The 12,513-nt window shown below is 60.7% G+C and overlaps 2 protein-coding genes across 5 annotated transcripts in view; one reads left to right on the top strand and one right to left on the bottom strand.

Moving 5' to 3' along the window:
• Positions 1-9,641, top strand: part of Aatk (apoptosis associated tyrosine kinase) — a 35,693-nt gene extending 26,052 nt beyond the window's left edge. Inside the window, exons 4-14 of one of the 2 annotated variants that reach the window (XM_051159183.1) lie at positions 1,305-1,384; positions 1,648-1,766; positions 1,905-1,992; positions 2,478-2,611; positions 4,320-4,404; positions 4,488-4,609; positions 5,144-5,293; positions 5,623-8,203; positions 8,281-8,428; positions 8,565-8,768; positions 9,400-9,641. In XM_051159183.1, the coding sequence (XP_051015140.1) occupies positions 1,305-1,384; positions 1,648-1,766; positions 1,905-1,992; positions 2,478-2,611; positions 4,320-4,404; positions 4,488-4,609; positions 5,144-5,293; positions 5,623-8,203; positions 8,281-8,428; positions 8,565-8,768; positions 9,400-9,440 (3,752 nt within the window). In that variant the 3' untranslated portion in view covers positions 9,441-9,641. Of the gene's footprint in view, positions 1-1,304; positions 1,385-1,647; positions 1,767-1,904; positions 1,993-2,477; positions 2,612-4,319; positions 4,405-4,487; positions 4,610-5,143; positions 5,294-5,622; positions 8,204-8,280; positions 8,452-8,564; positions 8,769-9,399 lie in introns of those variants that run through there. The other variant, XM_051159182.1, reaches the window with a different exon arrangement.
• A 1,531-nt stretch (positions 9,642-11,172) lies between these two features.
• Positions 11,173-12,513, bottom strand: part of Baiap2 (BAR/IMD domain containing adaptor protein 2) — a 70,524-nt gene continuing 69,183 nt past the window's right edge. For all 3 annotated transcript variants that reach the window (XM_051159186.1, XM_051159184.1, XM_051159187.1), the window contains one exon: positions 11,173-11,517. Coding sequence is in view for 2 of the 3 variants with exons in the window: in XM_051159184.1 (XP_051015141.1) it covers positions 11,448-11,517 (70 nt within the window). In the remaining variant the exon portion in view is untranslated. The remainder of the gene's footprint in view (positions 11,518-12,513) is intronic.

Raw genomic sequence — 12,513 nt, 5'->3', positions numbered from 1 at the left:
AAGGCTCGGGCTCTCAGAACCGGTTTGAGCCCATAGAAGCTTAGATAGGCCCTCTAGCCACCAGCCTGGCCCAACACTGCTGCATGCCCCTGTGGCCCGTTGAGTCTCGTAGGGGAGAGTCCAAAAGTCCAGTCAGGATCCAGGCACGAAGGCCCATGTCATGAACACATTTATCCAGCGGCTCAGAGGCCTGCAGCTTTCCTTAGCACGAGGCAGGCAGCCTTGGCCATACACGGGTCTGGACCTTCCTGGAGGCCCTGGGCATCTCCTAGCTGTAGACCGTGAGTGGGGGAGTGGGAGCTGGCTAGAAGCCTTGCACCCTGAACTGGGTCTGGACCTGTGAGTCCAGAGGCAAGGGTGTGTGTGAGACACGTCCCCCCCAGATCCTACTGGCCCCTACTCCTGGGAGAGAGAGGACGGGGTCCCGCAGAGACACCGAGAGGGCAGAGGTGCATTCCCCACTGTTCAGCTCTGTGGGGCATCTTCCTTCAGGGAGGAAGAAATTTGGAGTGAAGATGGGTCAGCCTCCCCAAGCCTCTGCCGCTGCCTCTAACTCCTAACATACAGGCATTCTCCCGCCCTCACCTTGCCCTGGATCCCGCTGTCAGGACCCTCAGCCTGCTTCGGGATAACTGAGGTCCTAGAGACCCCAGGGTGGGAGGCAGGCATCCAGCCAGACTGGGGTTCAGGGCATAAGTCCTAGGACACAGGGCCCAGTGAGACTCTCCCATGAATTGGGCACAAAGCCGACATTCCTTCAGTCTCTTAGTCCCCGAGGGCTGCGGCCTTCCCTTGGGCCCTGCTAGACTATCGGCGTGGGAGCAGAATTCAGAGAATCTGAGGGGCCTTAAGTGGGTGCACTAAGGCCTGTCCCTCCGTGCCCACGCTGGCCCTTCTACTCCACTGACTTCACCCAGCCTGGCCTACAGGGAGAATGGGTCCAGTGTGTCCCGTACAGGGCTGTGCCAAGCAGCCCCCAACAAAGGCGGCTTTGGTGTGACTGCTGTTTGAATGCCAGCCTGTGGCAGGGCTAGGGGGTGGGCCGGGGCTTCTTGCCTCATCCAGACTGCTTCCCAGGCCCTGCTGTCTGGGCACCCTTCCCCGGGCTTGGTCAGAAACAAGCCTGGATGGAGGCTGAGATCTACGGCTCAGCTGACAGCAGCCACCAGAGCCTGAGATGATGGCCTTTGCCCTCAAGCCTGGCTGAGGGAGTTGGGGAAGCTCCCTGGGGCACCCCGGGGAGCCTGGGAGGGAAGGAGTTGGGGCTAAGCAGTTCCTGAGTCTCCGGTTCGGTTCTGCCGCAGTGCGACTTCTCAAGTCTGCGGACCTGGGCCGGCACAGCCTCCTGTACCTAAAGGAGATCGGCCATGGCTGGTTTGGAAAGGTGAGGAGACCTCAGGGGCTGGCAGTGGCAGGGTGTGGGCGGGGACTCTCTCTCATGCACGCTAGGCTGGACCATGCACCCGGACCTTTCCCCGCTGTGGACCCCAGAGGGTGAGAGAAGGGAAGCCTTGCAGGTGGACAGGGCTGAGCGTTCTAGCCAGGGCTTTGGTGGGGAGCTGTACGGCCATCTGAGGCCCTGGGAACCAACCGGCCTTTCCTGTGGAGACTGGAAGGGGCCCTGGTGATGCCTGTCACATCTGGCAGGTATTCTTGGGGGAGGTGCACTCGGGCGTCAGTGGCGCGCAGGTGGTGGTGAAGGAGCTGAAGGCCAGCGCCAGTGTGCAGGAGCAGATGCAGTTCTTGGAGGAGGCGCAGCCCTACAGGTGGGTGGTGTGGTGGGGGAGGGGCGGGGCAGGGGACCAGCACGGGGGGGGGGGGGGTTATGGGGAGGGAAGGGCTGTGCTGGGGCCTGGCTGTGCCCTCTCCTGCCCTCCAACTCTGATGCCCGTGGGCTCTTCTAGGGCCCTACAGCACAGCAACCTGCTTCAGTGCCTGGCCCAGTGTGCTGAGGTGACCCCCTACCTGCTGGTTATGGAGTTCTGTCCGCTGGTAAGTGGCAATCTGGGGGAAGTAGCATTGCTTCTCCAGGTCCTGTTCTGACCTGTCGGCCCGAAGGGGAGTGGGAGGCCTGAGCTGGGCTCCTCTTCTGTTCTGCCTCCTAGAGTAGAGCCCTAGTGCCTGCCCTGTGCACCCTCTCTCCTTCTCCCTCTATCTCTGTCTCCCTGTCTGTCTCTCTGTCTGTCTCTTTGTCTCTCTCTCTCAGAGGAGGCCTCTTAAAGAGGGTGAGCCAACAGCAGCAGGGGCAACACTGTGGGGGCAGCTCAGCCTCAGGGCTAACACAGCTCCTGGGGCAAAGCCTTGGTCCCTTCGCCCTCCAGTTCCAGGCTGAGGTTGCTTTCGCTGAGGACACTGGCAGAGTGGAGACACAGGCTTTGTGAACACCAGGGCTGCCAGCCGACCCTCTTGGGGTGGGTGGCAGGCTTGTGTTGTATTGGTGGCTACAGCTAGCGGGCCACTGTGTGCTCTCTCGGCAGGGGGACCTCAAAGGTTATCTCCGGAGCTGCCGGGTGACAGAGTCCATGGCGCCTGACCCCCTGACTTTGCAGCGCATGGCATGCGAGGTGGCATGTGGGGTCTTGAATTTACATCGTCATAACTACGTTCACAGGTGAGGGCTGGTGAGACTAGCCAGGCCATGGCCACAAAACCCTGGTCCCCTCGTGCCTTGACCATCAGACAGAATGCCTCTGTATAGGAAAGTCAAGCGGTGATCCCACTTTTTGGGCCTTATGAACAGAGTTCATCCACGCAGTATCAAATAGCCACTCTGCAAGGAGTTTTATAATTTGTTTTTGCTTTTCAAGACAGGGTCTCTCTGTGTAGCCTTGGCTGTCCTAAACTCTGTAGACCAGGCTGGCCTCAAACTCACAGAGATCTGCCTTTCTCTACCTCCCCCAGTGCTGGGCTCACAGGCATGCGTCACCGCGCCCGGCTTGAAATTTTATAATTTGTAATATTGTGAAGACTAGCTGGGCATGGTGGCTAACACCTTTAATCCCAGCACTCGGGAGGCAGAGGTAGGTGGATCTCTGTGAGTTGAAGTCCAGCCTGGTCTTCATAGTGAGTTTCAGATAGCCAGGGCTATGCAGAGAGACCATAAATACATTGTGAAGACTGAAGTTTGAAACGCACCTTGCAGACAATTAAATGAAGAAATCCATATTGTGTACGCTATTGGTCAGCCACACTTGGGCCCCACATCAGCCCCAGCCTCCTTCCCCCCAGGCCATAAAGGGAGGGGATGGGCTGGCCCTGCAATGGGAGGGGTGGCTCTGTCCTGCCTCTGGATGCCCAGCCCCGCATGAGCCGGGGGGCACGTGCTGGAAGACGTGGCGATGGACGAGTGGCCCAGCCAGCCCCGACGCTGCACAGGCCGTCCTCCCCAACAATATCCTGGTGCTGAGTGATGGACACAGACGACTCCAGCATCAGTGATTTTGTTGAAGAGGGTAGCTGCCAGCCTCCCGCCCTGCCTGCTGCTAGCCCCAGCTGCCCCACCCTGCAGCTGTCCCCCGGCATAGTCCTCTCGAGGTAGAGGCAGGCCAGGGTGGCTCTATCTTCACCCAGAGAGCCCTCAGCATAACAGCAGTATGGTGACTCAGGCACACCCCATAGCACTTTGCTGTCCTGTGCCCCAAACACTCAAGTGGCCTCCAGCCAGGCAGGAGGGTAAAAGCTGGCATCCCGGGCTTGCCACTGATCTGGAGGTCGTCCTGGGGTGACTTTCAGACTCTGCAGAAGGGTGCCTTGTGATCCATCCTGCTCTAGACCTCAGCCCCAGCGCTTTGTAGTGGGGCGGGCCTACGATCCAGAACTCGGGCTCTGGCTGCTGGAAGGACCCCCCGAGATACTCCAGGCCTCGGTTCCCTCGTCACTTCTAACCTCCTGGGGATGTGGGTGCTGATGTAGAGCAGTGGGTTGGAAAGGCGACGGTCCTGAGAGGACGCTGGCTGCAGACATACCTTGCTCTATGCCTTGGGGTCCCCGCTGGGTAGGTCACGAGGAGGGTGGAATGGGCCGGCGTTCTAGTGCTGGTCAGGTAGTACCGCGCTGGCGAGCCTTGACCACCTTCTAGCCTTGTCTTGACATGTGTTGCCGTGTTCACGGTGCCGTCCACACAGGCCTTCCAAAATAACCAGTGCAGGGTGTGGAGCCAGGCTTGGACACAAGCAGGTAGCCCCTCAGACATTCCTTCCTGTCTGCCTGCCTGGCTGTGCCCAGAAGCCAAACCACCCAGCTGTGGGTAAAGGACCCTTAGTGCTGGACGCCCATCCTCAGGCTCGCACTCTTTGCTGATGTTGCCTACCGCCCCGCAGTGACCTGGCCCTGAGGAATTGCCTGCTAACGGCTGACCTGACGGTGAAGGTTGGTGACTACGGCCTGTCACATTGCAAATACAGGGTGAGTGAGGGCAGGCAGAGCCTGTGTACAGGGTGGCACTGACTGACTGGAGCTGACTCCTGCCCTGTCCCCGTGTGCTACAGGAAGACTACCTCGTCACTGCTGACCAGCTGTGGGTGCCCCTGCGCTGGATCGCACCTGAGCTGGTGGACGAGGTGCACGGCAACCTGCTGGTGGTAGATCAGACCAAGACCAGCAATGTGTGGTGAGCACAGGCCTGGCTTCTGGGGGTGGCGGGGGGGGGAGCTTTGGGATACTGCCTCCTCAGCTGCTCTGTAGTGGGGACTCTCTGGCTTTCAGCTCTGCTCTGCCCTCCCCTCCCCTCACACATTCCCACTTCCTCCTCTGGCTAAGGTGCCGACTGTCACCCGGAGAAAGTGTGCTCATGCCTGCCACCCTGTGGCCTTATGGAGTCACTCATGGGCTACCAGTTTCACTGTACATGGTGGGTTCCCGAGGTCCCTGTACTTGTAGGGGGCCTGCCTCCAGGACGGGACCAACTGATACGGCCCGATCCTGGGGCCAGAGTGCACATTTAGGTTAAAACAAACCCATGTGAGTTGCCGTTGTAGGCCGAGTGTCCTTATGGGACACCGGGCCTTGGGCTGCACTTATGCCACTAGAGATGGACGGCTGTAGTGTAAGGAGCCTAACACCTGGAGAGGCCGGCACAATGACAGGTGTCCAGGTGTCCTGTGCAGTAATGCTCAGCCATGTGTCACTGCGGCCGCCTCCGCAGGTCCCTGGGTGTGACCATCTGGGAGCTCTTTGAGTTGGGTGCGCAGCCCTACCCCCAGCACACGGACCGGCAAGTTCTGGCTTACGCAATCCGAGAACAGCAGCTTAAGCTGCCTAAGCCGCAGCTGCAGCTGACTCTATCTGATCGCTGGTGAGGACCCCTACCACCCTGGGCGGGCAGGCCGGAGGGGCGCAGGTGGCTGAACTCCACAGCCTGGGGCTGGGCGGTCCACCTCTACATGGCTTCTGGGTGGCTGCAGCCTGAACAGGGCACTGGGGATCCCGGGAAACATCCAGCCCTGACCCTGACCCCTTCCTAGGCTGCTGGGTCCGCCTTGGGAGATTGCCTTAACTGCCCCGCCCCACCTCCCCGGGGTACCCTGAGCATGGGGGAACTGACTATCCCCGGAGGGCAGGTTACACTCCAGGCCTGCGCGCCTCCGGATGTGGCCAGGGCCACCCATGAGGGCCTCCCGGCAGGTACGAGGTGATGCAGTTCTGTTGGCTGCAGCCAGAGCAGAGGCCCACGGCAGAAGAGGTTCACCTGCTGCTGTCCTACTTGTGTGCCAAGGGCACCACGGAGTCGGAGGAGGAATTTGAGCGGCGCTGGCGCTCCCTGCGGCCTGGGGGCAGCGCCAGCCTGGGGCCGGGCTCCAGTGGCCCAGCGGTTGTCCCTGCTGAGCTCACTGCTGCCTCGTCTTTCCCGCTGCTGGAGCAGTTCACCAGCGACGGCTTTCACGTGGACAGTGATGACGTGCTGACAGTAACCGAGACGAGCCACGGCCTCAACTTCGAATACAAGTGGGAGGCTGGCTGTGGCGCCGAGGCATTCCTACCCGCGGGGGGTGCGCCCAGCCCAGGCTCCCCAGCACGCCTGCAGGAGCTGTGTGCACCCGACAGCTCGCCACCGGGGGTGGTGCCTGTCCTCAGTGCCCACAGCCCCTCAGTGGGTAGTGAGTATTTCATCCGCCTAGAGGGGACGGTGCCCGCTGCTGGCCATGATCCAGACTGTGCCGGCTGTGTTCCCGGCCCCCACGCCGTGGTCGACCAAGATGACAACTCGGAGGAGAGCACCACTGCTTCTCCCCTCGCCATGGAGCCACTGCTGGGCCACCCACCTCCTGCCGGAGGACTGTGGGGCCCCTGCGACCACCACTCACGCAGGAGGCAAGAGCCGCCCTGCCCCTCACGCTCGCCTTCCCCTGGGACCCCGATGCTGCCGGCTGAAGATGTAGACTGGGGTGTGGCCACGTTCTGCCCACCCTTCTTCGATGACCCACTGGGTGCATCTCCCTCTGGGAGTCCCGGGGCCCAGCCCTCCCCCAGTGATGAGGAGCCGGAGGAGGGAACGGTGGGGAGGGCGGCTCAGTGTGGACCCTGGAGCTCTAACACGTCAGCCAACAACAACAGTGGCAGCCGGGACCCGGAATCCTGGGATCCTGGCTACGTGAGCAGCTTCACCGACAGCTACAGGGATGACTGCTCCAGCCTAGAGCAGACCCCGCGGGCCTCCCCTGAGCTGGGCCACGCCCTGTCCCAGGAGGATCCCAGAGAATTTCTGCCCGGGCTGGTAACAGCCTCCCCTGGTCAGGAGCCAAGCCGCTGTTTCAGCCTGCTTCCTCTGTGTCCTGCCAAAGGCCTGGCACCTGCCGCCTGCCTCATCACCTCCCCCTGGACAGAGGCGGCAGTGGGCGGGGATGGCGACCCCCATGTGGAACCCAAACTTGCCCAGGAGGCTGAGGGCTCCGCTGAGCCCCACCTACCCCTTCCTTCTATTCCCTCCCCATCCCACGAAGGGGCCTCGCTTCCCTCAGAGGAGGCAAGTGCCCCCGACATCCTGCCTGCCTCCCCCACACCCACTGCTGGCAGCTGGGTGACTGTTCCTAAGCCGGCCCCCACCCTGAATAGCAGCTTCGGTTCTCTGGGGGAAGAGGCGCCCAGCAGTGAGGACGAGGACACAACTGAGGCCACGTCAGGAGTCTTCTCCGACCTGCCCAGCGACGGCCCACATGCTGAGAAGCCAGGCATGGTACCAGCCTTGCGCTGTCTGCAGAGGCAGGTGGGGACCCCTGACTCCCTGGACTCTCTGGACATCCCGTCCTCAGCCAGCGATGGTGGCTGTGAGGTCCTGAGCCCGTTGGCTGCTGGTCCGCCTGGTGGCCAGCCCCGTGCCATGGACAGTGGCTATGACACAGAGAACCATGAGTCTCCCGAGTTTGTGCTCAAGGACGCCCATGAATCCACTGAGCCTGAGGCCTTCGGCGAGCTAGCCTCAGAGGGTGAGAGCCCCGGGCCCGAGACTCTGCTCTCTGCCTCCCTCGGTGGCCTCAGCAGGAAGAACCCCTACCGAGACTCTGCCTACTTCTCGGACCTGGACGCGGAGTCCGAACCCACTTTTGGCCCTGAGAAGTGCAGTGTGGTCCAGGACCTTCAGAAGGAACAAGATCTGAAGAGCCCACCTAGCCCAGGGCAACAGTCTGGACAGGTTTTCCCCAGGCTAGAGGTGCCCAGCGAGGTGCTGCCCACCCCACAGCAGCCAGAGGAGCCCTTGCCAGATAGCCCCAGGCCAGAGCCTCTTGGGGCTCAAGGCCCAGTTGAGGTGCAGCCTGTGCCTGGTCCTTCCAAATGTTTCCTGCTGACCTCAGTCCCACTGAGCTCAGAAGGCGATGGCGTGGAGTCCCAGGGTCCCCCAGGACAGTCGTCAGGGCCAGCCCAGCTGGGGCGGATGGGGAGTCCTAGCACACCCAGATCTCCGCTTAGCCTGGCCCTGCCTGGCCGCTCTGGAGCTTTGGAGGGCCGGCCAGAGGACGAAGAGGACAGCGAGGACAGCGATGAATCTGATGAGGAACTCCGGTGCTACAGCGTCCAGGAGCCCAGTGAGGACAGCGAGGAGGAGCCGCCAGCTGTGCCTGTGGTGGTGGCCGAGAGCCAGAGCGCCCGGAATCTGCGCAGCTTGCTCAAGATGCCCAGCCTGCTGTCGGAGGCCTTCTGTGAGGACCTGGACCGCAAGAAGAAGGCTGTGTCCTTCTTTGATGACGTCACGGTCTACCTCTTCGACCAGGTGGGCTGCTGCTGTGGGTATGCGCAGGGCCAGGAGGGGGTGGGCAGCCCGAGTCACACGGTACTCTGCCCCTCCAGGAGAGCCCCACCCGAGAGCCAGGGGAACCCTTCCCCAACACGAAGGAATCGCTCCCCACGTTCCTGGAGGGTAACCCCAGCTCACCCAGTGCCCCTGGCCTGCCGCGGCGGCCTGACCACTTGCCAGACAGCAAGACTCCTGAACAGGGTGAGTGAGCCAAGTGTCGGGAGCCAGAGTGTAACATCACCATCACAGGGCGGGCTGGGTTCAAAATGCGCTATCCTCCCGGAAGTGGGGGCTGGGGACTGACATAACAAACGTGACTCCGCGGCCTGACTTGCAGGCAGCAGGTTCGAATGGGATGATGGTTTCCCGCTGGTGCCTGGCAAGGATGCTTTGGTGACGACGGCGCTGGACCCTGTGGACCCTGTCCTGGCCACGCCTCCCACGCCAGCCACGCCTTTCTCACGGTTCAAGGTGTCACCCACACCTGCCTCCCGCTTCTCCATCACTCACGTATCCGACTCAGATGCCCAGTCGGTGGGAGGTACGAGTGTGGAGGGGCTGAGGTGGAGCAGAGGGGCACCGTGAATGGGCATCCTAGGTGGCCTGCCACCTCTTGGGCCCCAGGACCTGCCCACCCTCTGCCCACTCTATCCTCCACGGCAGGCTGCTGGGCCCTAGCCTCCCACAACTTACTAGAACATTCCCAACATGGCGCTCTCTACTCCTACCGTATCTCTGATCTGAGGTTCTTGCCCGGAGTCCCTCTTGGGACTTTTCCCAGGTGGTGGTGGTGCCATAGTCCACCCTGTCAAGCCATCTGCTAGGTTTCCCGCCCATAGCCCACTCACAGTTTTGACCAGTCCTTTCTCCCTGTTTCTCCCCGACCCCGTACCTCTTCTCCAGTTGCCTTGGCTGTGGTAGCCTTGAGGGCACAAGGAGACGACTGCATGACTCTGACCCCGCCCTCCTTGTGTGGACCTCAGTTTCCATGTGTACACAGACATGGAAGGGCATTTGCTAAACACTGTTGGCTCCGGATCTGGGAGACCTGGGGAGGAGAAACGGGTCTGTCCTCCATCCAGAAACCGGCCTGCCAGGCCGCCGTGGGGGGCGGGTGAGTGTTGGTGTGAGGGACCCTGTGTCCACCTTCTCACATAGCACCCCTTTACCAGGCCCAGCGGCAGGTGCTGGGGGCCGATACACAGAGGCTTGAGACCCAGGTGGTTCCACCGTTTGGAGGCTGGTGTCACTGGAGCCCCTGCCGTCCTGTCCCAGCAGCAACAAGGACGATGACTGGGAACGAATGGGGACCATCGGCACCCCACAGCATCCCGGAGAAGCAGGTGGATGGGAGGCCCGTATCTAGCCCTGGACGTGTTGGGCTGTGCACCTCCTCTGTGCTGCCCTGATGGCAAATGTGACACTGGGGTTTGCTGCTAGCCCCTGTGGCCTGAGGGCCTGTGGGTGTCTGTAAGCATATCAAGAAGGACCCCTGGGCCCCTAGGTGTCCCTCCACTCCTGGGCGGACACCCCCCGCCCCCCAGCCTCTCTTATATGGCTGCTGGTGGTGAACTGGCCTCAGGCCAGGGCCATGCAGCCTAAAGGCCTGCACGCCCTGTTGGGTAGGTTCTAGCCATGTGTTCAAAGGATACTTGGCCAGGTTTCAAGGTGGCTTTGAGCCCACAGGTCCCTTTTGGGTGCCCCCCCATCCCCTTCTTACCTGGGTCTAGGTTTGCTCAGAGCAAAGTCGGACCCCTGGGCTCCAAGCCCTTATCTCAGAGTCTGTGGCTATCCCCTGCCTCTGCGGAAGCCCTTCCCCACGGGGTGTGTCTGGGTTGCGCCAGCCTAGGTCCTGCCGAGGACCAGAGGCCGGACTGCCCCAGAGATGCCCTCTGAGGGTCGTGTAGGCAACTCTCCTTCGCAGAGCAGTGCCTGCTCCACACCCTGGTGGCTAGAGGAGAGCAGAGTGTACCCTACAGCTGCTGTGGGGCTCCTGCCTGCAGGCAGGGCTGGGAGAAAACAGGGCTGGGGTGGGCAGTACAGGGAATATTTTTGTACCTTGCTGGAGTGAGTGGAGATGGGGTGATTCTAAGTTATTGTTGCCAAAGACATGTAAAGTATATTGTTGCTTTGGGGGTGGGGCAGGGCTCTTTTGTTTAGTTTTGTTTTTGTTTTTAGTTTGAGGCTTAGGACGCTGGTGCAATGATTTTCTTGTTCCTTGTTTTTTAAGAGAAACCAAGCTAAGAAAAAAAAGCCTTTGTGCTTGTGTTTTCTTTTTTGGGGCGGGGGGGGGTTGTCTATAGCTAACACCTTGGAGGGCGGTAGATGGGGAACTCAGTTGTCACCTCTGCCCTTTCATCCCCATGTACCAAGTGAGGTCCTTCCAACTGTACCCTGTCCCTGAAGATGGCTGTCTTAGGTCAGATGAAAGGAGACCTCCCAGAGCAGCCATCCCAGTGCCTGGCAGCCACACAGGGAGAGGCAGGAGACTGGACTCCTGTGCTCCCTACTCAGTCTGCCCTTTCCTGGAGCTAGCCTGTGTGCCTACCTGGTGGGTAGGTGGGCTAGCCCGTATACCTAATGGGCAGGTGGCTGCCTGGGTCTTCTCTGAGTCTAGGATGTTTGCCACCAGCTGAGCTCATCACAGCGCTGCATCCAGAGATAACGGAGTTTTAGAAAGGGTCTACATTTTAGCTGACGCAGGGACGCAGCTGGAGGGCTGGGCTGGGCACGGCTGTCCCCTGTGCAGCAGCGTAGCTGTGCTCATGATCAATCACTCTTATCCGGGTATAGCTGCACCCCACCCTGTCCTGGTCATGCCACCAAGCTAACAGATCACACACTGCACACAGTGGGGCATGTTTATTGACCAGACACTTGTGAGTAAAGCAACAACAACAAAAGTTTTTAAAAAGTCAGCAGTGAGAATAGGCTCCCTTCCAGCCACAAGCTGACAGGTGCCCTCTTTCTGTTCAGAGGCACTCAAGGTTCCACAGCTGGGGTCAGAGATGCCTGGCCCCCTGAGCGCTGGCCCCTCTGTTGGGACACACCCATGGCCAGCGGGCATTGAGGAAGACACCTCACCAAGGACACCTGGGATCCAGCCCAGGCTGGGCTGGTGTGAGGCAGTGCTGGGAGGGACAGTCTTCTCCAGCCGGGAACACAGCGTGGTTACCCTCAGTTGGTGGGTGGGGATGGAGTGGCTGCGCAGACGAGCCGGTCAGCTGAGCAGAGGGGCTGATCTGTCATTGGTCACTGTTGGTTTCAGATGGATGTTGGCGAAGGGATTCCTGGGGAAAGAAGAGCAGTTTCAGTTTGGGCAGGTGCCCTGGTTAAACTGAGCCACCAGGCTACTCCCTGGGGCCCCAGTACTAGATCCCAATGCGCCATTCTTGGAGCAGGGGTTAGAGCTGGGTGTTGTCTCAAGACCTGTTGGCCCCTAGCACAGCGACCCACTGTCGCCTTACATGCTCCAGGCAGGGTGGGCATGATGTTGAGGACTAGCTGTGCCCTTCCTAGCTGGGGTGGATGACCAGACAACGTTTTGTTTTCCAAGACAGGGTTTCTGTGTACCCTTGGCTGTCCTGGACTTGCTTTGTAGATCAGGCTGGCCTCAAACTCATAGAGATCTGCCTGTCTCTGCCTCCCAAGTGCTGGGATTACAGGCGTGCGCCTGCCATAGTTTGGTAAACCCCCAGGCCCAGGCTGAGCCCAAGGAGTGGTTCTGCTCCTGTGCACAGAGGATACAGCTCAATAGGTCACAGAAACCAGCCCAGGCATGCGGGGTGCCACAGGAGGCCGTAGACACGCAGACATGACAAACATGAGGTGCACATGCCCGACTCCATAGGCTGGAGATGGATACTATGGCCACTGCCTTGGCCAAATGGCCATTTCCTTTGGCAAGGGACTAGCCAGCTCCTCGAGTGGTGGCTGGGCCACCCATGTGCCCCTCGGGCCACAGCTGATACATGAACAAGACTCGAGACAAGAAGTGGAAATGAGACAGATGAGCACAGACGGGCTGCGCCGGCCCGGCCCTCCCGGCAGCCTGTTCCGCAGTCCCTGTCAGGCTTGGGAGGACCCACTCCAGTGGGCACAGCACAGGGAAGCATGTGGGAGGGGCCAGGCAGCTCCATAGCGACAGCACAAATGGCGCATGGACACGGGGACTCGAAAGGCACAGGACGGCACTTCCGGGGAAGCGAGCTTGGCTCTACATCCATTACCTGGACCGGGGTCACCTCTGGGCTGGTGGTAGGCCCAGGGTGGGCGAGCAGGCTCTC

Source organism: Acomys russatus, chromosome 16 (assembly GCF_903995435.1).
Source record: "Acomys russatus chromosome 16, mAcoRus1.1, whole genome shotgun sequence".
NCBI classification, from domain to species: Eukaryota; Metazoa; Chordata; class Mammalia; order Rodentia; family Muridae; genus Acomys; species Acomys russatus.
The sequence above is the reverse complement of the archived record's forward strand: the minus strand, read 5'-3'. Positions and strand labels throughout refer to the sequence as shown.